The sequence below is a fragment of the Zosterops lateralis genome (genome assembly GCF_965231275.1).
Source record: "Zosterops lateralis genome assembly, chromosome: 2".
In the NCBI taxonomy this organism is placed as follows: Eukaryota; Metazoa; Chordata; class Aves; order Passeriformes; family Zosteropidae; genus Zosterops; species Zosterops lateralis.
Genome location: NC_139763.1, coordinates 91,567,824 through 91,595,411, shown reverse-complemented (window position 1 = coordinate 91,595,411; position 27,588 = coordinate 91,567,824). Strand labels below are relative to the sequence as shown.

At 46.4% G+C, this 27,588-nt stretch overlaps 1 protein-coding gene across 1 annotated transcript in view; it reads right to left on the bottom strand.

Moving 5' to 3' along the window:
* The window catches only part of FSTL1 (follistatin like 1), a 52,184-nt gene extending 24,821 nt beyond the window's left edge, over positions 1 to 27,363 (bottom strand). The window contains exons 1-2 of the mRNA XM_083884697.1: positions 27,255 to 27,363; positions 27,119 to 27,178 (exon numbers count right to left, since the gene is read on the bottom strand). Of these exons, the coding sequence (XP_083740823.1) occupies positions 27,119 to 27,178; positions 27,255 to 27,257 (63 nt within the window). The 5' untranslated portion in view covers positions 27,258 to 27,363. The remainder of the gene's footprint in view (positions 1 to 27,118; positions 27,179 to 27,254) is intronic.
* Positions 27,364 to 27,588: the final 225 nt, after the last annotated feature.

The window sequence follows — 27,588 nt, the reverse complement described above, 5'->3', positions numbered from 1 at the left end:
GCATCCATCCCCTTCCTGAAATCATATAGCTGGGAATGGTTATCAGACTAACAAAACACCTGAAAATAGAAGTGAAGTAAGGCAAACCTGCAAGAGAGGAAAGGTTTGAGTAGGCTGCAGAAGTAACCTGGAGTCTGCTCATCAGTGGTACCTCTGCCAAAAAGGCACGGCTCCATCCAAGGTTAAACTGTGTCCCTGTAGCCAGAGGGAGCTGAAGGCAAGTCTGCCAAAGCTCTGTCATATGGCAAAATGCAGACTAGGATTTCAGGAGATGACCTGACAACTGACAGGTGTGTGCACCTACTGATCACTATTGGAAAGAGGAGAGAAAAAACTCTGCTGTAAAACCTAAGTGAAAAATCCTTGCTGCAGCTGGGATATTGGGAAGGCTGCAGGGACACACAGGGGGAGATGTGGAAGTGTTTACTGCTCTCAGAAACATCACACCAGCAACAAGCAAATCCTACTAAACTGTGAGGGCAGGTACTCCACAGCCCCACACTGAGATCAGAGAGTAGCAATGTTGGGCCATGCGGGACCCAGCACAAAGGGAACTGTGACCCAAGCTATGATCAGCACGTTCTTTTCAACTCTTGCTGTCCCTATTATATCTCAGAAAGTCTCCAGTCAAGTCACCAGCACTGGAAACCATCCCCGTGCAGTGGGAGGCATTTGATGTCTATCCTCAAGAGACTTCCCTCTGTGGCAGGGAAAGCTCTGTAAGTCTCTCTGACTTGCACTTCATGACTGACCTCTTCACTGAGAGAGTCAAGAGGAAGCTCTGATAAGGCAAGAAGGCCATGAGAAAACTGTCAGCATCACAGTGAAATAGACTATAAAATATAGTCACTATGGAAACTGTCACAGTTGGAAGGACAGAAAAAAAACTTCTAAAGTTTCCAGCCTTCTCATGGATGCCCTAAGGATGGGTGTCTCTCCAGGCTATCAGCACCACAGTCAACAGTGACCCCTTTGCCTCTGCAGCTTCTGCTGGACCCAATGTCACATGAGAAGATTGGTCAGACACTGAGGCTTTTTCTTAGACAAGCTGCTTGTGCTTAGCCTGGTGTGTCCTCGTGGATCCCCTGCCTCTTTTCTGACTTAACACAGCCTAAACAGCAGGGGAACAAGAGATAACTATGTTGTGTGCACTATCAGTTAGGAAGTTGGATGGTATTTCCCCCAGCATGCCCCCAACCTTAGTTTATGATGTGTTGGTTGGAAGATATACCTGTCACAACCACAATGCCCCTCCCAGCAGTGGAGCAGTATATAAAACTAAGGGAGAAATGAAGCAAATAACCTCTGCTGTGCTCATTAGAAATGGCACACCCTGTACCCACACATGTAGCCTCAGTCATCACCACTTCTGCCAGAGCAGAACTTCCCTTATGTCACCATGGCTGACAGCACAGACTTGCCAGCTTTTGCAGCCCAAAGGCAATACTGTGATTAAGAAACAAGAGAAGTGACCATTGATTTCCTATAACTCCTAAATAAGGCTGGGTAGCATTTTTCAGACAGAGACCTAATTCACTAGAAAATGCAATTTGAGGTAGACCAAAACTATTTGGAAATTTGTGCCTAGTTCAGGGAACAGCTTTGATTCCAAAATGATTTCTAAGATGAAGTGAACTGTTTTCCCTTTCTTATTTTTAAATATATTTCATGAGGTTATGTATGTAAGCTTAAAGGTCAAAGAAAGCAAAATAAAAACATGTTTTGGTAAGCTTAGCAACTTTGTTTGCCCAGTTTTTTCTTTCTGTTGGAAATAAAACATGAAACTCAACTGACCTAAAATGCAGTTTTTGGGCTGACTCTCTGGTTCAGCTAGGAAATTAAAAAAAAACAAAACCATTAAGTTATTCCAATGGCTTTATTCCTATGACATTGTTATTTGGTGTCTAAAGCAACCTATTCTTCTAATTCTTTCATCTTCTTCCATCTGGCTCTTTGTGACTATGTCTGGAAATAAAGAACTGTTACAGACATCTCTCTCCCCCTCTCTCCGCAACCATGGAATTTTTTCTTGTCTAGCTGGGAAGGCTTTGGATACTGACTCCCATGGCTTGACTTTCAAAAACAAACAAACAGAAAAATCAAGCCACATCTCCATTTGGTGGTTATGAGAACCAAGAGAGATGCTGCTGCAGGGAAGGCATCCTTTCCTCTGAGTCACTCCAGCAAAGCAGTGATTTAATGAGGCAGCTCCCTCTGAACTGTACCAGGACTGAAAACACAGTTCCTGCTCTGCTCTGGTCCCTTTCAAACACTCAGTCCTGTTCCACTGCTTCCCATCCTTCAGACCCTCGTGCCTGCCTCCTGAGACACACAATGAGTGCTGCAGCCACCAGCAGAGGAGGAGATCAAAGTCCTGCTGGCACCACCCAAACCCAGCTGGGCAGGCTAATGGGCATTGAGAGGTTTGCATGCAGAAACTTAAATGGGAGGCTGATATGTGCACTACAGAGATATGCAGGCTTGCCTGGAGAAGCAGAGCTCACCCAGGACTCATGCAGGGACAACACGGCACTGCCTCCAGCTGGAGAGCAGGTGCCTGGGTCTTCCCAGCTCTCCCCCCCTGATGGGTAATTTCAAGAGACACTGCCGTCACACACTCTCCATGCACCCAGAGGTGGCTCAACTTGCAGAGATATAAAGGACCTGAGTACATCACTGCAGTCACTTAAACACAGGGCTTTGGAACTCCACTAGCCTATCTGGCCCCAAACCAGTAAGGGCAAACAACCAGTGCCAGCCACATGGGATGAGACAGTCTGAGTGCTTGCCCATCTCACTTTTCTCCCCGCTCTGAGACAGTGATGAGGCATCAAGGACTTGTTATGAGCTTCAGTAATGCCCTGGGCTAGAAGGAGAGGGCTCCCAGCCCTGCTAGTGACCCTGAGGCTCTCCACGCCTGCTGCAGCCTGCGTTCCTAGAAGAGGGATCACTGCTTGAATCACCTCCAGCAGCATGAACTATTCTCTAATACTTCCTGAGCCCTTCCCAGGACGTTTTGCTTTCTGCCCTGTGGCCTGGCTGGGCCGCATTTCAGAGATGAAAGGCTGTGAGCGCAGGCAGATGCCGGCATCCTTACGCATTCCTGGCTCCAAAGCTTTCCTCGAAGCAGCTGCAGCTGCACTGCCAGGGAGGAGCAGCTGCCTCCCAGCCCAGAGAGAGGGCTGCAAACCCCAGCTTGCCAGGTATGCTGCAAGTTCTCAGCACAAACCCCTCCGGCTTTGGAACCAGGTGTGACCCCCTCAGGCCCCCAACTAGCCCAGCAGAAACCAAGGCAGCTCTCTTGCTTTCCCTAAGAATTACAACTGCCCTAAGGAGGCATGGTGGAAAATGTAGAGGCCATGATGCTATCAGCATGGAAACTTGCTCAATAAAAACATGTGTTTCTCATCTGTTTTGTCCTCATGGCTCCCAGAGCTCGTCACAGATCAAGCACGTGAAGCACCACTGCCCAGAGCTGGGAAACGTGTGCTATAGGGAGGGAACTCAAAGAGCACTTGAGGTCTTGGGCAGAAAATTCAGGATTTGTGCAACACCAAAGCAGTCAGTAGCACAGGCACTTGGGTGGCTGCAATACAGACATCTGCATGCATCCATCTCCCCTGCCCAGCTCTAGCACTAGCCAAACCAAATTCCCAACCCCAAACACTGAAGGGAAGATTTTTCATAGTCTCAGCATGCAGCTCAGCCCCATCACAATGTTACAGGGAGACTGCCAGCAGCCTGGCAGGATTTCAGCCCAATATACTGTCCCCACAGTGGTTCCCACTTAAATTCAGCATTGGTGCAGGAGCTCAGCCTTGACCCTCCACAACCAGCAAGAAAAGGTGTTTCACTGAATGATGGCCCTCCTCTGTACCCCTCCAAATCCAGCCCTTCACTCTGACAGGATGAAGGCACCACAGCTCAGGAAATCGGGAGGGTGCTCTCAAGGCTCACACCAGGCTGTGGCACCAGCTGCTGGCAGAGATAAGCTCAGAGCCTGGGTGGAAGCTGCAGCCCTCTCTCTCTCACACATAACAAAGATAGGGAATTATAAACACAACCCTGTCAAAAAAAACCCCCAAAACTAACACAAACCCATCAGAATCTGTGGAAGAGTAACCACTAAACCAGCTGGATCCAATGCCTTGGGGAGATCTTGATGCCCTCATGCTTTGTGCATGCAAACCCTCAGAGGCACTCCAACAGACATGGGGCAGAGACCTCTTAGAAAACCATTGTAGTCCCTTAGGTGGCCACTCAGCACATTCCTTTGTGCAAGGGAGTCCCTGTCACAGGGGTTGGCCTGTCCTGTTGTGAATGCTCTGAAAAGCAATACCCTTGCAGCTGCTGTATATCATATAGTTTTTCATATAGTTTGAGGCAAGTGCTCCCCTATTTCCCTCCCTGTCATGTCTCAGAGGTGGGCTGAATTAATTGCATGTGCTTTTTCTGTGAGTGTATAAACTGCACCATTGCCATAGGCAGACAAGAGAGATGATAGTCAGAGTAAAGAAGTGGCTTTTTTTGTGTGTCCTCTTTACACAGGTCCTTTCTCCTAATACTTCCCCAAGACAATTATTTTTTATACCACACAGACAGACAAATGGCCCCATTCCCACACCACCTTACTGAAATCACAAGGCAAGAAAAAGTGGCTTTGTGCCACCCAACTGATCAGTAAAACAACCCATGGCTGCTGTAGGAGCTGTGGCTGGCACAGCTCTGCCCCTGCATCCCAGTGCTGCTGAACCTCTGGCCCCCTGGCACTGTCCTTTCTACCCTCAGCCTTGCCCTGGACAAGGGAACCCCAGGCAGGAACAGCAAAAGTACCATTCCAGAGGAGAAATGTGTTGTTTTCTTCACACCACCACTGCACCATGGGGTTTTCAGCAAGGATGCTCCCAGTAATAAACTCAATCACCTGGAGTGTCTCTCTGCTACACAACCCTTTCTGCTGTCCACAGGCTGTTTAATTTCTCTCTCGAGTGCCAGACCTTCTGTTCATTAGCACTGAACTTTCTCCAGTTGGCAGCAGCTCTCATTGCTCTCTGTTGTCAAACTACACTGCTTCCTGTCCTGTGTCATCCCTTCTCATGATTGATTTTTACTCCTGTAACTTTGTCCTTGTGGCAACTTCATTCCCTCAAGGTGTTTGGGCAGTCACAATCTTTGATATCTTTCTGATGCTTTGGAGTAAGATGAACTTCAGCTCCCCACTCCCTGCCTCTCCAGATGACTTTCCCATCACACTGGTCCTCCTGCCCTCCAGCATTAGTCCCTATCATCAACTCTTGCCTTCAATGGGATCACACAGCTGGGAAATACACTCCTTGTGAGTCACCAAATCCATCTCCATGTTACCAGTGCTCCCTCTTTGTGCAACTCCACTTACATGATACTGATTAAAGGCTGTTATTTTTGGCTGTCTCACACCCACAGAAAGCCTGGTCCCAAAACTGTCTTACAGTTATAAGCCTTCCCCTAATGTCAAGGCTGACTGTATTCATGGCTGATTCATACATATTTATTCACACTGGCATAGGAATAAATTCTATGCTTTAGCTACTCCAAGCATATGACTTCTATACTTTAACTCAAACAACATATTTCCCTCCCTGGCATTTCATTCCCTTGTCTTGCTCAGCATAAGGGAGGAAAAGAGAAAGCAAAAACAGATGTCTGACTTAATAAATAATGCTCTTTTATAAAAGTAATCTCTGTTTTGATTGTTATCAACAACACTTTTAAAGAAGCATGAGACCCAAAAATCTTCTATTGCATTGAAATCTGAGGGACAGGCCAAATGAGAGGTGAAAATACGCAGATTAGCACCTTTTTATGGCCAGAAGAGGGCAAAGAAAGGTTACAAAACTAAATTTAGTATTTTCATTAAGTGCAAGTTTAGCCAAGGTTCTAATAAGGACAGTAAGCCATGATCATCGAATTCCTGTTCCTTCCTGGGAAGAAGAATCCTCTGTATAAGATGTGACATGCAAGATTAGGGATGGAGACAAAGTAGAATTGATTTACTCATGGTTACAATAGTCTGGGAACAAACAGAACAACATGAGGCAGCTCTAGTTTTGTTTCAGAGGGGGAACAGCCACCTCCAGATCTAAATCCCCTACTGTTTTGGAGCTGATATCCATTATTTGCCATGCTGTTACCTCAATGGGCAGCTGAGAGACAAAAGACAGCATTTTCCCCACACTGTAAACTTTCTCCAATAAACCAGGGCTATGTTTCAAATTATTTGTAATTGCCTCTAAGCCTGCAATTAAAAATGCCATGCTACAGGCAACAATTGCCAGGGATGCTTGGGATCTCTGCAGGTATCTAAGTGCCCATGCACCACAGATAGTGCATGCAGAGATTCCAAGAACAATTCCTGGGACCCAGGGAGGAGGAGGAGGGTAGAGATGCTACCACAGACCAGCTCGTATCTGGCTCTCCCACTTTCCCCCGCCGCTAGCTTTAATTCCTATAGAAAGAAACAAATTTTTTGTGCAGGCTTTTGCAAAATCTCTTCAGCAGGACCACATGTTCATCCTCCTTGTTCCTCAAACAAGCCTTGTGATCCTGCTTCCCAGAAGACTGGTTAAGCACAGATGGATTCAGACTCCCTTGCCAGCCCTTTGCCTCCCACAGTCTGGGCAGGCATCCCATGCTGCTCCCCAGCACGGGGACCTGACCCTGAGGAACTGGAGACCTCCAGCAAATCCTCTGCTGGCATCTCCAACACAAGGCAGGAGACCACACAGACTTAGTTGTCCCCTCTTCGATGAAGAATGCTCCCTTCTGGGCAAATTTGAGGATTGTTTTGGGAATGCAGGAGGGATGCAGAGGATAGAGAAAAGGGGAGGGAGGAAAGCTGCATTGTTGTCTCTCCATTCTTGGCTGCTCTTTGGGTAAATAATGGACTTCTGTATCCAGGGCTGCTAATCAGCTGTAAATGCCCTCAAAGAAAGCAAACAACAGCACAATAGGAAAGCCTAGAAATAAATCCATTTCATTATAAATTCATTTTGTTTTCATTCCATTTTTCTTGCTAGCAAGAAATTTAGGTTAAGCTAAGCACTTTCTTTTCCCAGCAATCTCTGCTGGCTGTTGGCTAATGCAACAGAAAATTAGGCTTTTGACAGTATAATGGCTTTGTTATGAAAAAAATGCAATTATATTATTTCCCAAGACAAATTCTGCAGCATTAAGTGTCTGAACAATACAGCATTGTCCTTGAAGCTGTTGGGTGAAGGAATTTTACATGAAGAAATAGTGGGACGAGCAGCCTTCATGGGAGATTCATTTTACTACATAGCTCTCCATTGCTCAGAAATGCAGACAAGATTTCATAGCAGGGACACAACCCAGCTGCGAGATAACTGTGTTACACAAGTTTTTGCCTCTATGCTACTTGCAGCTGTGTCACCAGAACTGGAGACTGTAACCACACCTGAAGACTTCTCCAAGGCACACAATAAGCTATGTCAATTCATCAGTGTCAGCTCATCTCCATGCTGGTGTTTCTCACAAACTCATTAACAATAGCTAAGGCTGATAATCCAGGAGGAAGGAGGAAGAGTCTAGAGCACTAAATGGAGTGAATTCTAGTAACAGATACTTCAGTAATCCTCCATGATTACTGAATATCACAGATTACAGATATCACAGATACTTCAGTAATCCTCCATGTCCAGGCTAATCCCAGCAAAGCTGCTTGAAGTTCACCTGTGGACAGGAATACCCCAAGGCAGTAGGAGAAGGCACCAAGGGCTGACAGACTGCAATCCACTCCTGAACACCACAAAGAGAAAAATTGAGGAACTGTATAGTTTTGGGATGGGCACAGAGCACCAAAGCTCAGAGCCTGTGCTTATCTTGGAAAATTCAAGAGAGCCGGGCACTAGCAGGAAAATCCCAGGCATACAAGCTCAAAGAATAGGGGCAGTGGTGTGGTCTGCAAGTTCTCAGACATGGTTTAGGGGTTAGCACAGACTCCCAGTAAGCAAGAAGTAATTCACATGCAGCATTTCTAAGTAAGAGCTAGGATAGTCTAACAGCAGCATCGTTGTTGGCCATTTGGTGTCCCTTGGCCCCACAGTTGGCAAACAATCCCGTGCACGTTTAATTTAATGATGCAGATATTGCCAAAACCATGGCAGAGTCTGAGCCACAGCCTGTAAGGAGTCAAGTACCATGATGGGAAATGCAGTAAAGGCCAAGGTAAAGTCATAATTTTCCACACATCTGGTATTTGCAAGACATCCTTGTGACTGGAAAATAAAAAGACATGCCAAGCTGTGTATATGAAACAGCAGCTCTGATCCCCCTCCAACTTTTCTTGGGTTTGTACTTCACAGCCTGACCTCCTCTAAAGGTCCTTTGAGGAATGGAGAGACAGCTGAGCCAGCAGGTTCACAGAATTCAAGGTGTCACCCACTGTTATGGGTGTAAGAGGTAGCACTCCAATGCTTAAAAGCAGTCTGACTCTTTCTCTTATGAAAACATCTTTTCCACTGCTGAGAACTTTGCCAGCACTGAACTGCTCAGGTTGAAATGTTTCCATGTCAGAAGTTTCCCTCAGGGTGACTTTTCTTAAGCTGTCAACAGAAAAAGGTCAATGGTTTCTAAGAACAAGATTAAGTTGTTTTGTTCATGTTCGAGGAATTGTTAAAGTTGTGCTCAGAACACAGAACAGACCTCAGCACCTCTGCAAGAGCCTGAATTTGGTGGGACAGTCACCCTGGTGCCTCTTGCTTGTGGGGAGATGGTCACATCTCTCAAGGACTATAGCAATTTACTGTGTGTTTGTGGAAATCACCAATTTACATACAGTGACCATTCTAGCACTTTTTTACTTCTGAAACTTCAGTCTCTGCTGAGAACAATCTTTCCCCTTACAGCTTAAGGATCCAAATTATGTCGCTCAAACATGAGCTAAACAGGAATGCCAAATGAGCTCTCTTCTAGGACTGGAGGATTTCACAGGCATCTGCTGCTTGGGGTACAGCATGGAGTGATGAAATGAAAGGCAGGGGGGCTACATCTCCCTTTCAGGTCACCTGTCATTACAGCCAGCAAGGCTGAGGCCAGAAGAAAACAGGACAAATAGTACAAGGATGAAGAATTGAATCTGCAGATGGTTTTCGTAGAAGAGGCAGGCTCAGGACATGACTGAGAGCACAGAGAAGAGGCAGGGCAGGTAGGATATGACCATCCTCTGGAGCTAGAGTCCCCTTGGGACCTGGATTGTGTGACAGCAGATCCCAGTGTGTGCTTTATGTTCCCTCATCAAGCAACCACACAGTGGGATGAAGCTCAGGGCCTGAATGAGTACAGCAGGAGTTCTGAATTCACAGGTACTACAAACCCTTTGCCTGTGAAGGTGGCTGAGCTACTGCTGCTCCACCGATGAAAATTCCCTCTTAGTTACTGGGTAAGCAAGCACTGTGGAGCCAAGCAGATAGGCAGCTCACACCTTCATGTCTGACCTTCATCTTTTTTTTTAATATTTTCTCAAAAGAGAAGCATAGCCTGTGCTCTTAACAGTACAGAGTCAGTGGATGCCACCACATCACTAGACAGAGGATGAAAACCACCTGGATGTGATTGACTTTATTTGCTTGTCTTTGGTTAAAGCAAGAAAGATGTAGTAACAGCATACCTTACAGAGGTTTGACAGCTGCTCAAGTAATTAAGCAGCAAATCAAGCAGCAAAAAGTCTGGTTACTAGTGATAGCACCTGAGGGAATGGCATGAAAATGTGTCAGGGAAGGTTAGATAATTGGAAAAGGTTCTTCACCCAGAAGGGTAGTTGGGCACTGGGACAGGCTCCCCAGGGAAGCAGTCACAGCACCAAGCTTGACAGAGTTCAAGAAGTGTTTGGACAGCACTCTCAGACACATGGTGTGACTCTTGGGGTGTCCTGTGCAGGGCCAGGAGTTGGAGCCCATGATCCTTGTGGCTTCCTTCCAACTCAGAGTATTCTATGATTTTAAATGCTCTAATGAGCTGAGCTAGATGATGCAGCAGACAGCAAAATAAAATTATAGATCCTCTGTACCACAGGAGAAAAAAAAACATTGAGGAATAACAGACCAACTGCAGCCAGAGCTCACTACTACAGGTCCCAGGTGTCTTCCTCCCCAGTACCAGAACAGCACTCATCTACAGTAAATCACTCCTAGAAGGGCCAGGGTCCTTCTGGGGAGCCAGGTCTTGCCAGCACAAGGCATCACCTTCAAGTGCCATATGCCCTGATCACACAAACAGCAGCCACACAAGCAGCACATATTTCCCCCACAAAAAAAATAATTTTTCACAGCAGCTGGAGCTGCACCTCAGCAGATTTACACCTTGGAGCTCAGGAACGTGGGATAGGGGTGTGTTCAAGGCAAAATGAAGGTGGTAGAAAAAGATACATGTCAAGGCAATGGCCCCCACAGATGTGAAGGGTACCTGCACAGCAGCAATTCCTCCCTGAGCAATGAAGGTGATTGTGCCAGACTCTGGGAAATGTCCCAGAAACCCAGAAGTTTATAGTGGCAGCGGAAGCCAAGATCTCTACACAGGCAACAGATCTCCAATTACCAAAGCCAGGTCAGTTGGCTTAGCAACAGGTTATTTCCATGGGGTTTTTTTGCTTGCTCATTTAATGGTAACATTTTTTATTTGTCTCTGTTTCCCCATACAACAGCAAGAAGCCAGACATTGTGAATTTTTGGTAGCCTCCCTAATCAGAGGGAGTGTCTGTGATGCAACTCACAAACACAACTCTACCCATGCTCTCAACCACTGGGGCTCTCAACTGCTACTCCTTGAATCAGAGGGGACACCACTGATGATCTGAGCTTGGCCTTCCATCCTCCTGGGAACCATACTACAGAAGATTGACATTCTCCCTTTTACCTTTTGTATCCAGCCCTGCATGCCTCCCTTTAACCTCCTCCCTCAAAAAGAAAATCATCTGATGTGCTTCAGTTCTTCTACCAGGGGAGAACACTCCTCCAAACAGCCTGACATTCACAGATGTTGGAAATGCTTAGTGATACAGAACGGAAACAAAAGCCCTCAGCCTCAGTGGAATCCCAGCCCACAGCACCAGCCTAACACTGCCTGAAAATATCCCTTCTGATCTGAAAAGCTCAGCTCCACGAAGTGAGGGCAGTGGCCATGCTCTGGTTTTGCAACAATGCAGAACTGGCCGAGTTCATGTTTCTCCACAAACCTCCCTGTTTGTGGAACTATGTAGATGCCAGAGAGACATGTGTGGCAGGCTGAAACTTGGTGTTTTTCATGCTTTATGTCAAACTCAAATCAAAGGCAAGGGAGCGCACTTAGTTTGGACATATTTTAAGTTAAACAAGCATAAAATATTTGGCAAACTTCCCCTGCTTAAATGCAGTATAAACAATTTTGTTATTCCACAGAAAATTTCCTATTTAATGAATGCAGTGAGTAACTAAAGAGAAGGTCACACCATTCTTGCAGTCTTCATTAAGCAGGGAACAACCCCAGCTTCTGCCACAACTGTAGCAAAATCCATGAATGACATTAAGTGGCTCATTTACAGCCTGTGCTGCACGGGGATGTGACAGGAAATAACCCTGTAGGTTGGTAGGTTCTTCTGCAGAACCAAATGAAGACAAGCCAATTTTTGCCATTACTTTCTGAGGGGGAAAAATAAACTCTGATAGACACAAACCAGAGGCAGACTGAAGGTTTCAGAAGGCAGCCTCTGGAAAATCCAACTGCAGCAGTTTAAGACATTAGCTTGCACAGCTGTCTGCCAGCCTTGGCTGTCCACCTTGTTGGCCAGCCAGAATTTATTGCTCCTCTAATAAAGTCAGCAGAAAGAAATACATGCTTGTGCCTCAGCCACTACAGTTTGCAGCCCAGCGTATTAGACTGCATTGCTGATGATTGGTGAGATCCCAAACTGTACACTGAAGGAGGGAAAGAACAGATAAGAACCGAACAAAATGTCTTCCTCGCCACAAAAGGCTTAGAAGAGACTTGAAAGAAAGGAGGCAAATAAGGGGGCTAAAAAACTAATGGAAGATGTTTATTCTACAGAAATTGATGTGGTATTCTTTGCTGTTGGAAAAGCTGGTTTGGCAATCTACTGCTCCCCATGGGGGCAGGGAGCTGTAGGTGCAAAAGATAAAGCCAAGTCTGCCAGAATTATCAGCACTGCTCATGCTCCCACTAGCTCAGAGCCCACTGTAAAAGTAGGAGCATCCTCCACCATCTAACTGGTTATAAGGAAACCCTCCTGACCCTAATACTTGCACTACTGACACCACCCTCTCCTTCCAGGGCTCCACTCCAGGAATGACATCACCTGAATGTATAAGCAGTCTATTTTTACAGTTCCTAATGCAACCAGGCCCTCTGGTCCTATGCAGAGCAGATTTCAGACCTAAAATGCAATGTGTTGAAAGAAATTAAGATAGGAAATTTAGAAGGGACAAAAAGTTTTCTTTTTTGACAAAGATTTACGAAAACCCAGGAAATTCACACACCCAAAGCATTTATTAAAATATATCCCTAGAGCCAGCTTTGACTTAAGCACGCCAGGAAATCACTGGTAGCCTTTGAATACTGAGAAAAAAAATCCTGAAAAGTACATATCATTGTGTGTTGTAGACGTAAATCTCATGTACTGAATGTCTCACTTACTTTGTTAAACAAAGCTACACTAGACACTGCCTGTACTAATGTGCAGGCCCTGTAGGAAATCTATTAAGATAACATGATCAGTTTCACCCAAATGGATTTTAGAAATAGCATGTTATGCTGTAGCAATGTATCGAGCCACAGTTAACCAATGTAAGGTGTTGCAGGCCATCCAGAAGTTTTGCAATTGCTGAAAGTCTAATACTGTGCAATGAAAGGTTCAAGGACTCAGAGAACTTGTGGCATTCTTGGTTTGTTTTGCAAAGAAAGCCAATCTTTTCAGCTCCCCAGTAACTTGGGTTAACTCAGTTTGAAATAACCTAAAAACAAGCAAACAAACAAAGCCAAAAATACCCACTCGAAAACCCCCACTACCCAAAGAAGCCCCAAAAGTTCCTTATGGAAGGTCTATCAGCACTTCTAGAATAAAACTTGCAAAGCTTGCCCCAGTCCTTCCCTGCCAAACTCCCAGACCCTCTGAGGCTGCAGGCATTTCAGGTCAGACACAGGTAAGATACCAGCCCTAGAAAGTTTTCTCACCAAGCTGAAGGGATGGAGTGTGTGTGTGCTCCTTTGCCGATGGCAAAAGCAAGATATGGTAAATAACCTGTAATGAAAGATTCACTGCAATCACAACACCCATCATCTTCATCACAGGCTAGGCAAATCCAGCTGCTGGCTCCATGTTCCTCCTTGAGTTTTAAGAGCTCCAGCACTTCTAATTCCTGAGCCACTCCAATGCAGTAACTTGGAAGGAAACAGACCTCACCAAAGAGAGGCTAAGCATCTTACTGTGAACATTAATGTCTTCCACATTCATGCTGATCTTTAAGAGCCTGTCCCTCATGAGGCCTTGACATCAATTCTCACTTACTGGGTGAACCACAACCCCCTTACCTATGCATGTATTACTTGCTCTTGCCCTTGGCAAGCCTGACACTGTGAAACACGTATACAAACACAGTCTAGTCCCAGCAGTGAACCTTTATACAAGAAGCCTTTAAGGTTTCAGTCAGCAACGTTAAGTCCAGGGTGTGGATGAAAATCAGGTCTGTAAAAGGGACATTGTATGTGGCTGCTTCCTTCTCCCCTTTAGCAATGAATACGTGCTCTACAGCAAAGGTATCCCAACTGGCTGTGGAGCAGTTCCTGCTGAGCTGTGGCAGCTCACTCCTTCATCTCCCATGGGAAAGCTGCTCCACGTTCAGTTACCAGTGCACAGTGTGCCATAAGCCCTGCAGGACCTGCTCCATGACCTGTCCAGTCATCCCTGCTGCATGATGGCAACCTCAGCCAAAGGGTGCTGCAGGTGGCCAGGTCACACTGCACTCCAGCTGTCCAAGCCTAATCCTCCAAGTCCTCTGTTACAGCAAGACACAAATGACTTGCATGAGCCTTATATCCTCCAAAATGCCAGGAGGATAGCACAACCCTTCTATAAGGGATGCTGTTCTTCCAGTCACATCAATCTTCCATTAAATCTCATTTCTTCACCTTCTCATATGTCATCAAACACACCAAGCAATAGTTTGTGAAACACATGCTTTACACCTCTGCATACTCCATGCATGGACTTCACCACGTTTCTTCATCTTACCTAAGTTTTGTATCTTCATCTGAGCCAAGACATTTTAATTCCTCCCCTCCCCACTTCTCTGTCGGAAACCATTCAACTGCAGAGAGATCAGACTATACTAACACTGGGACAGCAGCCAGCAGTATGCAGTGTGCCTGGCTTTTAACAGCTAAATCCTATAAAAAATAATGATGCAAATATGGGCATTCCTCCCCGAGACATCCTAATGCTTTCAACAACCTCTTAGGAACACATAATGCTTCTGGATGGGACACAGGCTGAAAGGAACTAATTTGGGACTCCTGGTACTTACTGTGTGAACACCTGCTGGCTAAACAAACAGGCCCAGGTATGAAAGCTGAGATAGCTGTATGCACACTCTCCACTGCTGTATCAGATAGCTGCTCCTGAAAGCAGGCATGAACTGCACTGCATTATCACCTAAATGTGGTCATGGAGTAGAAAGCTCTCCTTTAAGAATCTTATATGCTGACACGGGACCAGGAAAATTCTACCAAAACACCCACCCTGAAGTACTTGGGCTCAGACCACTATCATCATTTAGGAGACTAACTCCCCTGTTCTCCATGAATGTTAGATACATCATCTGTCTTCGGTGCTAATCCAGTACCACATGGGAAGTCTGTGGGAAGCCTTGCAAGTCCTGCCAGGTAAGCCCATGCTCACCTTCCGCCAACAACTGCAGTTGTTCCATGATACTATCCTGCCATGCACTGCATGAGTATGAGCAAGGACACAAAGCCCTTCTCACAGAATTAAGCTGATGAATGTTTCCGCATCCACCCTTCAGTCATGGTACCTTGTGTCCTTGCGTACATCAGCTAGTGTCCTCTGGAATTTGCCTCTGCAATAAATGAACACTTGACAAGTTCCCCATTCCAGCACAGGACCATAGGCAGATGTCCTGTGGGGAGGTGGAAATCCCCCCTCACCTGTATGCTGCTGGAGGCTCCAAAGGAGAGGTTTTACATGGGAGGAACCATGGGGACAGACCACAGCTTCTCTGAGAAAGCGTTAATGCTTTCCTGCATCCAAACGACACAGCAGCCAGCAAAGGGCTTCTGTCACAGGGGCTTTAGGGAATGTCATGGGGCAGAGAGGGAGAGCACCTCTTTTGCACTCTCTGTGCTCTGTTTTCCAATGTTTTCTCTCATGCCTGTAAAGATAAAAAATTAAAAACTATGCTCACCCTCATCCCCAACACCCAGAGTTATTCTGGAGGCAGAGTTCAGTTTTCAGCTGCCTAAGGGCAAAGGAAAAAGAAGAGGGAGCACAAAGACAAAGCAGCACAGGAAATGCTCACCTTTCTTCAGGGCAGCTCACAGGCAGAGCAACTCACATGCTCTCTAACCACTCCTTTAGATGCATGTCTGAAGGAAGTTTGGCTACAAGTCTAAAAATCACAGCCCTGAGAAACAGGGCTTTGTTGCCTCTTGCCAGACTTTTATTAAAAATGAATTTCAAGCTTGAAGCAGAGGATAGGGTGAAAGCACCACCTCAGGAGAGGGAGCTACCTCCTTTCACCTCTCATCACTGACAAAATAAGACTTCCAACTAGCTTGCTCACAGAAAAAGTGCATGAGCTTTCTTTAGCTGAATGCCTCTGCTGCCCAGTAAAGGCAGTTGTGCAGGAAGATGCCTTAAAGCTATGAAAGCACAAACCTTCAGCCTTGCCCATTTAGTCTTTCCAAGATGTGAACCGGAAGGGACCTGAGGCCAAGAAACACAGCCAGCCTTCTACTTTCTCTCAGAGAAGGAAAAAAATCCAACATCCCTGCTTGAGGATTATTAAAGACAAAGGGACACCGTGCTCAGGGTACTGGCTGGGGAGCACAGGAGCTTCAGCTCAGGCTGCCTGAGGGCAGGCTCCAGCTGGCTGAAGTGCTGCAGTTCAGCCACTTGCCTCCTACAGGACACAAGCTGTGCTGAGCACACCTCCTGGCCCCCAGATCAGTCCAATCTCACCTGTGAAGTCAAGAGGGTCAGAAAGCCTCCAAATATTGACTTTTAACTTAAACATGTATTTTAGGAAACTCAGAACTAAGGCTGTAGCTGGTAACAACAGCACATTTGTGTACTAGGGGAGCACTCCCATTGTGAAAACTTCACCAGCTGTGCTTCTTGATGGTGTGTGTTAATGTGTATAAACTTCCTAGTAGTAAATTAGAGCTCTTAATGGGTTTGCCTTTCTTCTTTTCACAATTTATATTGCCCAGTATTTACGGATTCCTAGTAATGAGCACATGGAGGTGCCCTGTCATCACAGAGTGAGGGAGCAGTAACACTGGCAAAAGGGATGCACTGCTTAGAGACCCAGTACTGAGCAAGAGATTAGGAAACTCACCTTGCCAGGGGACGGCTTGAGGAGCTCAGACTGTTCAGTTTGCCAAGGACAAGACTGGGAGCAGTCCTTGTGCAGACCACAGTTACAGCAGTGAGGAAGAGACACACTGGACTAAAGGCTTTTTCTGTTTAGTGGATTAAATAGAAGACTCAGCAGCTGCAGATCAAGACTAGACAAATGCAAGTCAGAAATGAGGTGTAACAGCATGTGGGTAATTAACCACTGCAGCAACATACCAAACACAGTGGTATTTTCCATTTGTAGTAATTACTTAATCAAGACTAGATGTTTTTAAGACACATTGTAGAGTCCAGAGCAAATGGAATGAATAAAAAAACCTAGACATATGGGCTGTATTATGCAAGAGGGCAGAACTAAAGCACAATAGCTCCTTCTGGCCTCACCATCTACTAATCTATGGGGGAATTGCCCCTTTTAGTATTAGTGGAGTTTGTAGATAGCCATATTTTTAGCAACAAGACATGCTGATGTTTACATGAAAGAGTAATAATAATATGTTGTGTTACACCCACACCTCTAATCTGAAATTCTCTAAGCTCTTTACCATCACTATGTCAGCAAGCCTGACAACTCACTGGCTGATAAATTGGCATTATCATTCCCCTTTCATCCAGCTTGTGCTTTTTCACAGTAGCTAATCATCTGCTTACCATTTACATGGGAAACAGAACATTCAGGCTACCTGCCATCTTACCTTTAAACCTTTTGGTGAGAAAATGGGCACATGGGTACCTTGCAGAAGCTGTCAGGGTGGAAAGCAGCTCAGCACACAGAACTGCACAGCAGCTGCCCTACTTCAGATGCTCATCCCCAATACAAACTTTATAGCATTCAAAAACTGTATACAAACTTCCCTAGGAAAATTCTGCCAACAAAATGCTTTTGAAGAGCAGAAGTCAGAAATTAAAGTGTTAAAAACAAAATGAAGAAAAAAAGAATGCTTCCTAGTTGTTTTAACAAAATCTTCATATATGACAGACAGACAAAAGAAAAAAAAAAAAAAGAGTAATTTCCATTAGTTTCCATGACAACCAATGGAAATCACTAACCCATCTTCTCTCCCTTGTCAACCTCTGGCAGACCTGTCAGGGAAGCAAGGGACTATGCTCTGTAAGGTTCTCTGCTTAACCAGAACACTGGGAGAGCTACATTGCCATAATGTCAAGTGCTCCCCTTGCAGCACAACTCTATTTTTTTTTTCCTATGAGATACTAGGGGATGGAGAGGTGCTTACTGCTTTCCTGTGAGAGCAAGTGCACCCCAGAAGTGTAATCACCTCTGAGATAGCCCAGCTCTCCCACTTTATGATCTGCTCTCTGGCTTCATCAAAACATTCAACCACCTCTTTTCTATCTGTGAGCCATTGGCTCACACTTTGAAGATGGCCCATATTAAGCTCTTTTTGTACATCTTTACTGGCTGGCAAGACAGTGCTGTATCACCCAGTAACTCTGGTCTACATTATGTCTCCATTTTTCTTACTATTGTTATTGTTGCTGGCAAGGAAAATTATCCTCTGCAATGCCTGCTGCACCTTCTACATGAGAGCTTTTAAATTTTTCTTAACAAGAATGCATTCAGCTTTACAAATCCTGCTATGAGGCACAGCATCATCATTATCCTTGTTTTACAGATGTGAGCACTGCAGCTTAGAGGAATAAGGTGCCTTGCCCAAAGCCTACATACAAATCATGGCATCATGCTAAGAGTGAGGACAAATTGGTCTGTAAAGAGTCTGTTTGCATTTTCTTGATGCCCACAGGCTCTGAAAGTGTTTGAACCACAGATGCTCAGAGTCTGCTGTAGTCTTTCCACCCTGCCAAAACCCCACAGCAAATAAATATTAACCTGAAATAACACCAAAACACCCAAACCTCAAATAGTTGTCTCTGTTTAATGCTGGTTTACTGTTGACCTTGCATCTGCAGGCAGGATGGCCTAACTCACCCCCAGCATCTGGATGTGTGCTGCTGCACTGCAGAAGAGCTTGGCAGTTATTTGCAAGGAGGTATTAACATCCAGCTATTCTCCCATCTCTTCTGGTTTTCACATGCACAAAGCCAGGAGTGGCCCAGGCATGGTGCTGGCACTGTGTGAGTTCAAGCTTTTCACATACTACAGTGAGATTTAACATTGATCCAGCAAGAGAGGAAATCCACAAATAATCCACATTGACTGCAAATTTTGCTACATCCTCCGTTCTCCCATTCCAGGTCTGGGTTACAGAAGTTACTGGCAAGTAACAGGACTGAGCACAGTGTCTCTGTGTGCATGGGTGTGGGTGCACACAAGGTGTAACAAACCACGTTTTGTGCCCCCTGATTAGCTATGTTTTGGCTCAGTTTTCTCCATTACACCCTCCGGGGGGACTGCACACAGCTCTGAGCACAGAAGAGGAGAAGACAAAGCACTGAGTTCAAAGTTGAGCAACAATAAGTTGTTCTACAAACTGCTTCCCGCAGATTCCTGTCTTGAGGCTGATAGCATTTAGTGGCTATGAAGGTATGAAATACAACCACTGGGGAATGCTCATAAATTGCTTCTTTGGCCTGCAGTAAAAGCTGATCTCACACTCAAGCTTTTCCCTCTGGTAAGGCAGTAAGTACTGTACCACTGCACCTACCTTTACAAAACTCAAAGCAACATTGTATGCTGTAGGAAATTAATACACTTCACTAAACATAGCTGAAACTGGCTTTTTGGTTTAAAAGTTGTTTGAGAAGGCTCAGAGGTAACACTAAACAGAGACTAAGATCACATACATCTCTGTTTCCTTTCTGCATTGACAGGAGGAAGGGAGCTACAAGGAGATTAAAAGAGGTGTGCTAAGCACTGAGCTGAGGGGTCCCATAAACTGGCTACGTGTACAAGGTGGAGATAACGGCACAGGGGAGGCACTGATTATCACTGAACACAGGGGTGTAATTAGGACTGCTGGGACAGAATAAAAAGATTAATGGTCTACTTGCTCACAGAAGAGGACTGTGAAGATAAACTTACTAACTCTGAGATATTCCAGAGCATGGTATCATTTTTTATAGAACAGGAAGGGGGCATCACTTATCAGGGACGTGTAAAACTGGATTTGACAAGACACTAATGGCTATGGTTTGTACAAGCAGCTACTAATCCCAGGGCATGTAGTGATACCTTGTAGAAAAAACAGTCTGTTTTTCTGAACAAGTAAAGAATAAAAAAGTATTCCCTTCTTAACCTGCTCCTCCCTACCCTTACACATCACCCTCTACAAACGGATCCAAGTCCTGGGAATGATAGGAAAAGCTTTATGAGAAGCCGAGACTCTGCTACAACCCGACTTCTCCATCATCCATCCACAGGGTAATTGGAGAGGGAGAGCACTGCCTGAAGATTAGGCTGACACTACTCATGTGGCATTCATTGTCTTAGGACTGGAATACCCCAGAGCTTGCATCATGTGGAGCAAGCAGGCTGTCCTCAGACAGGAACACCGCAGCCTCTCTGCCAAGCTGAAGGCGATGCCTCCGACATGAATGTTTGGTCCCTTGCCACCCTAATCTTCCAGAGCCCTGGGTTTGAATGCACGAACTGCAGACCAGTGCTCGGTCACAACCTTTACAGTTATCCCCGAGGAATTTTACTCACCCAGACAACTAAATGATTCAGACATTGCAAAAATTCCCCAATGAAATCGCTTCCTCCTCCATATAGGAAACGAGACAACAATTCCAATCCCTCATACTTATGCTTCCTTGAACATAAACATGAAAAAGCAGCCAAAACCGGGAGGGGAAAGAAAGTCCCAGAGCAGCAAGAAGTACATATGCAAGGAGTTACATCATGCAGAAGGAAAGCTCTTGGCTTCGGGCTAAAATTACCAGTGCTTAAGTGGCAGGAGCTGCTCTAGCATGAGGGGCACCTTCCCAGGAACAGTCTTCCAGATAGATTCGTTGTTGGGAAAACAGCAACAGGCTCTGCTGTCAAAACCATTCCTGGACAACACAACTTATCAGCTGGCCAGTGCCTGCCAAAGCCCATCCTGATGGATGGACAGAAATTCCTTGTTCTGCCTCTCTGACACTCAAGCCCCAAAATATCTCATGGCAGCAGGGTGACAAGGAAAAGGCAGACAGGGATAGCGTTTCTGATGGCAGGAAGTACACCCAGGCCCATGGCTCCTTCATTAGGACAAGCTTCACCAGTACATCTCTCCATCAGAGGCAGGTACCTTTGCCAGCCCATTCCTGTCACCCTCTTATTGAAGACATTACCATCCTCTGCTCCCCTCCTGTGTGACTTGGAAGACTTAAGACCCTTTCAGGTTTGAGTCATACCACTGCCATGGGTACCCCCACAGTAAGTCTTTTCCACAACCTATTTAGGTCTCCTCACAGATACAAAACTAAAGAACTAACTTCTGGCTATAAAACAATCTTCAAATCACTGTTTCCTTGAAAACTTTCACTGTTGGGAAAAAAGCTGATTAAGCACTGGAAGATCCACCAGCATTCATATTCCCAAGGTCTCTTGATCCTGTCTCAGGACTCTAAGCAAGAAGCAGGGATGGGATCAAAAGGAGCATGTACTGGCTAGGGACAACCAGCAGTGGATAACAAATAGCTGTCCAAACAGCCCAGAATAAGGTGTGCAAATCCTCTCCTCCTGCAAATGAAATGCAGCACCTCTGTCTTGGTGTTTTTATCTGTTTCTCTCCATTGTTTCTTCAAGCTGGTTTGCTGCCCTTTGCAGTGCAAAAGGGAAGGACTAATGAAAAGGAACAAGAAAAGCTGGGTTTTATGGGGTCCATTACACAGCATTAAAGTATTTTCAGAAAGTGGTTAGAGGTCCATCTCTGGGACAGCAGTTGAGAGGGTACAGGCAAGGAAAACACTGTTTAGCTGTCAAATAGTAGAAATATGGGATTCACTTCCAGCTGAAGTTAACAAGATACTAAACTCCTCCCCAAACATCCACCCCAAATCCTTTGCTCTTTCCAATGTATTTGTCCAAGAGGAGTCTCCAATTTGTTTCTACCTTACGGGCCTCCTGATGCACTCCAAACAAGGTGCAGACATCTGCAAGAAATTCCACATTTGCTGACTGGAGCATGATTTGCTTTTCTTCAACTCTTATAAGCAGCCTTCATGTAAACCACTGCCCCAAGCAGCCACAGGGCCCATGCCAAAACCAAGAGGTACACTGTAATAAGTGACAAAACTACAGCACAGCAGTAAAATTTCACAGCAGCTTATATGAACTTCACTTCTGGGTAGCTAGTTTGCAAAGCAGAGAAGAGGCAGGCACTCATTTACTGCTGCCTGGTATCTTCAGCCCAGATGAGCACTGAAGCACACTTGAGAAAGTAGCAAGAAAATGCCACACAGTCGCTGCTTGTGCTACAGTTATCTGTGCTTTAACTGAGCATTGAAGCCTCCAGACTTGTTTATCTGCCATTTGTTTATTTATTGCTTGGAGCTGCAATCAGAATGCCACAGTTGAGAACAAACACACTCCTGCTGTAACCAGCTCACACCTAACTGTATGCAGTAGTGACAAAACCTACAACCCCTGGTAAAAGTCCAGACATATATAACTCCTTGTCTACCACCCAGATGGAGCTGTAGAAGGAATTACACTTCACAGCACAAGAGCAAGCTGCTCTTTTTGCTTGCTAAACTCAGAGACAATGCTGTGAGAGATAAATCTCTCCAAGGAAATGCTGGTTATTCACATTTAAGCACAGCTATCACAGTAGAGCAGAAGCCAACCTCCCTGCAAAGATAGATGCAACCCAGGTAAACAAGGCATTACTGGGAACCAATCTCGTCCAGCTCACAGGATATGTGGCGGAAACACAGCCTGGTTAATGGGAGTCTCATCAGTCTGGGAAGAGACATCTGGCTGAGATTTGTGACAAACTCTCTTCTGTACAAAGAGAAACACTCCCCAGCTCATGTAACACCACACAAGAAAGATCAAAGGTGCCCCGAAGCCTCCCGATGGGTAAGCAGCTGTACCAATAACAGCAGCTGGAAAATGCAACAGGAGACTCAGCCAGTCCCTTCCTCCTGTGCTGGGAGCAGAGCTGCCTCCTCGGCAGCCCCCAGCAGCAGCCCCCTGTTAATTACCGGCAAGGAATTTGCACTCTGGCAGATAAAGTCACTCACTCAGCCACTGGGGCGTTTGCACAAAGCAGCTCGGCTCTGACAGCAGCTCCATCTGAGAGGCAACATTTGGGTGCCACGCACATGTGAGTGCTACATGACATCGTGTCTGCTGCAGAGCTTGTGCCACACATGCTGCTGCTCAGAGGTTACAGCCCCTTCAGAACAGCAGGGGAGGTTGTTTAAACACTCCTACATGGGGCATTTGGCCAGTGACTTCAGCACAATGAGGTGCCTTGGACAGAATCCCTTGGTCCATCTCTCAGACTCCAATTCCTGGGATGTCTGCAGCACAGCAGCTGCCTGGTGGCACAGCACGCACCTTAAAAAATAGGCTTTGCACAGATGAGCCATTGCTGTGCTCCCAGAGAAGAACCACTTCTTCCCTGCCTCCCCACTTAAAAGGTGCTTATTGTCTTGAGATGCAACTCCAGCAACAGCTGCTCTGGCACTCAAGGGAAGGATTTCAAGAAGGAAGACACCTATCGCTCCAAAACCAGCTCATGCAGAAAAAATGGATGCAATCTTTCCTTCCACTGAAGATGTGCTTGCTAGACTAGACCTGGGAAGTCATTTTTATTAAATTATTTTATGAATGTGTTACTGCTGGGTTTTATTGCACAAAGCCAGTGCATATTAAAAACAGCCTGAGTTACCCACATGATTGGCACCATGCTGCCTTTTCTGTCCACTGTCCTGGCTAAATCATCAGTGAAAGCAGGACTGAAATATTCATAAAATCTCCATCATTTGATTTCAAAAAGCAAATTTCTTAAAATGATGGCTTCAGGGCCAAATATGGCTATGCAATCACATAAGGATCTCAATTTAAATTTAATCTGTTTCATTTATTAAGACATCAGTTTTTAGGTTTTGTCCATTGCAAAAACGTGGGAAAAGTTTGACCAAGGCAAGCTCCTGATGGTGGCCACACTGTGTGAACAGCCCAGTGGGAGGAAGTACACCAAGTCCTGTGAAGACTGTCTGAATTCCCAGCTCCAAATCCCCTGGTGCACACAAGTACTCTGCTGCCAAAGGGCACAAATCTTGGAAAGGGTGAAGAGTTGCTCTCCATACATGAAAAAGCAGCCAAGTCAGATCAAGAGGAAGCACTTAGGTGAGTTAAGCAAATAGAAACCTCTGCCTTTTCTCCCCTCCTTAACATCCCTTTTCAGCTTTTCATATAGCAAAATTACACTGAGGGAAACAGAGGTCAAGTGAAAAAAAAGTCATCCCAATGTTACAACAGATGTAGACACTGAAAACACCACGCTTTTAGAAAAGGTTATAGCTCTGCCTCCACAGTCACCACTGTGTTGCTCAGGGGTTACAGCACCTCAGATCTGTCTGGACATCTCCTTATAAGAAGGGAGTCACTGGCCTTCCTCCACTTACCCTTTTTAGCCAAAATGAGACAAGTCAGATTAAACCATTCACACATATCTCTTTCCAAAGGCTGGCTCATTTGGCCAGAAATGGGTTAAAGATAGTTAACCCAAAAAAACAGCTACAGGCCCCAGAGATTATTCTGAATGGCCAGAAAACTTGCAAGGAGCAGAAAGAAGGCAAGCCAGGTCAGTGACCTCTCCTCTCAGCAATGCTGCATTCAAGAAGGGACTTGTATCCACAGCTCACATCAATATATTCATGCTGGCATAAATCTCTTTGCTAACACCTAAAACTCATGGTGAAAATAACTCTCTCAAAAAATCTGAATGAGGTTTAAGTGAAAATGAAAATGAGAAAACCTCTCATTCTTATTGTGAAACAAGTATCCTGGTGGGACACATAATGATGCTGGTATGGAAGTGGTCCCACACACCACCTTCAGACCTCAATGGGCAGAGTGAAATAGCAACTGGACTCCTCTCCAGTGTTAACTAGGTAACTTACTCCAGCAGGATGTGAACAACTGATTGACTTTTAATAAATTCAACAGACATTTCAAGCCTCTCCCTTTTCCTCTATTGTGATGGATGCTTCCCAAAAATCACTCCATATGCTTTGGGAGCTCCAGCTGAGAATATGAGTAACTTCAGTCCGTAGCATCCCTGGTAATAGGATTGAACAGCCACCTCATTGAGTCTGACCCAGGAAGAGGGAGATAAAAGGGGCTGTCTGAAGCTGGTGGCTGGCCTCCATCCGAGGAGTACAGTTCACCGTCTATTGCTCTTGTGACTATTACTGAACCAGGCCAAGAAAAGCTCCCAAGTTCTGGCACGCCTCAGATTTTCCAGTCTGCATGAGGTTATGCCAGGAACATTTACTGAAGCAATTTCTTTCTTTCTTTAAAGACTCTAATTATGCACCTAACAATGTTGTAGAAATGAATGTTGTACAAGAACCCCGGTACAACTCAGATACAGTTTTGCTAACAAAAGGATTAGAAGCTTAAGGCTCAGTGTTAATATTCCGAATGTACTGAAAGGGACAAAGTGCAAGCTGCAGCAGAAACAGAAGGCATAGAGAGGGTTATCGCTTCCAAAATCTGGAAAGGGAAAACCACACAGGAAAATGCCACACTAATCTTACTGAATGCCAGTGATGCAGCAGAGTAGTAAGAAGAAACATTTAGAAGTGGGCAACCATCAAAGCTGTCTCTGAATTACAAGCAGCTCACCTTCAGGCACTCCCTAGAAAATGAGAAGGTCTCAATACCCCAGAGGTTGGGATGCTACCCGCGACTGAACTGATATTCACTGCTTGGCAGCTATTAGCAAAGAGGAATCAAACTGAACCCCAAAACAAAAGTTGCCTGAAGTGTCCATTTTCCCTGAAACCAGACCCAGACCTCAGTCATTGCTCTCAAGTTTTGCTGAACTTAGACTGGAATCAAACCAAAATGTTCACTGGTTTGCCACTTGGACCATTATCTCTGAAGCCAGTCATATTAATTCATTTATTCACTCAAGCGTGAACTGGCCTTTAAAACCAAGTCTTGGACATGAGAGTACATTTTTTCTTCCTTTCAGTTTGCAGGTGAGACACAGAGACATGCCAGTACTTACATCTGGGAAACTATCCAGGTACTAAAAATTAGAGAACATTAGGCAAAAATCAGGATTTAGCATTTCGACAACGTTAGTGACACCAATGAAATCACAAATGCAGGGCCAAACATATTTTGGCTGTTTCTCTGGGTTACTGATCCCAGAAGGCTTTACTCAGACCAGTGTCATCATTATTTAGCTGTTATTATAATTTTTCTTGCACTTCCTTCCTACAGAGGTGTCGGTGTATATTGAGCAGAACCAGTTAAGGTTTTATATTTAGGGTTCCTAAGAAAATTAATAAACATGATTTGGCTTTTTCAGGACAGTGCTGGAGAGGATGCAGGGAAATGCTCACTGCATAAGTATGTCACGCTTTGGGAAGAACGTGTATTACAATATTATCATGTACAGGCAGATGTGAAATGCTGGTCCATAGTACAGCTCAGCCCCACTCCCCTTGGTTTTCATGACAGCAGCAACCAGAGCTCAACAGTGTTGGCTAAAAACCACCCTGCCTCGCTTCTGCTCCTCACCTGGCCTTTGCAGGGAGTTCTCAGGGAGCTTTGCTCAGGGAGAGAGAGCAACAGCGATGGGCTCCATCCTAAAGCCTGCTCTTTACCATAACCCGGGCAGCACAGTTCACGGGTGGGAGGTGGAAAAGGGGAACCAGACGTGTTTATGCTTTTTTTTTATTATTTTTTCATGGAGCCAAACTGCGATGCTCTAGGGTGGGTCCCGCCATCTGGGAGAAATATGTAAGGGGAAAAAATGCAGGGAGCGAGGACGAGCTGCCCCCCGAGCGGGACCGCTTTCCTCCGAAGGCAGACTCGGCCTCCCTTCCCAGCCCAGCTTGAGTTCATTTTCCTCAAATCACTTCCACATTTCCCCCGCCGTAATTATCAAATATTTTGTTTCTGACTTCACTTTTTAGGGAGGCCGCCGCAACCGGGAATGCAGGCACCGTTTGTTTTCTGTCAACAGAGCTGGGGGGGCTGCAGCTGGGGGCTTTTCAAAGGTTTTCAATGTCATTGCAATGAAAGAAAGGAAGAAAAGAAGAGCGAGGGAAAGAGCGCGCGGGAGAGAGGGAGGGAGGGATGGAGAAAAGGAGGGAGGGAGGAAAAGGGGCCGCCCCGGCGAGCCCGTCCCGGCGGCGGGACGCAGGGCTCGGCCCCGGCGCGGACACAGCCCCTCGCCCCCATCAAGGCGCCCGTCGGCCCCGCAACTTCCCTCTCGGCTCCGGCTGCCACTTTCCCCGGTCCCGGCCGCTCCCCCGCGGGCGCCCCCGCCGTCCCCACCCCGTCCCGTCCCGTTCCTCGTCCCGCCGCCGGGGCCCCGCGCCTACCTCGGCTCGCAGGCGGGCGGCGGCCAGCAGGGCGCAGAGCAGCGGGAGAGTTTTCCAGATCTGCAAGAGAGGAGCGGAGAGGCGGTGAGCGCGGGCCGGGCTGGGGCCGAACTTCCCGCCCGGCGACCCCTCTCACCATGCTGCGGGCGGCGGGCGGCACCGGCGGGGCAGGAGGAGTTGCGGAGGCGCCTTCCCCGGCTCCGGCTCGCTGCTGAAGGGAAGGGGAGGGCTCCCCCTCGCCCCGACCCGCCAGCCCGCGGCTCCACCCCCGGCCCGGCCCGACCCCCGCCCCGGGGCCGACTCCTCCCCGGCCCCCGCCCGCTCCCCGCCGCCCCTCGGCGGTGCCCCCGTCCCTCCCGCCGCCGGCCCCTCGGCGCCCCACGGCGACCTCGGCGGCCTTTGAAGGCAGCGGGAGGCTGAGGGGCGTCCAGGGGACTCGGTGGCCGCCCCACACCGCCCGGGTTCACAGC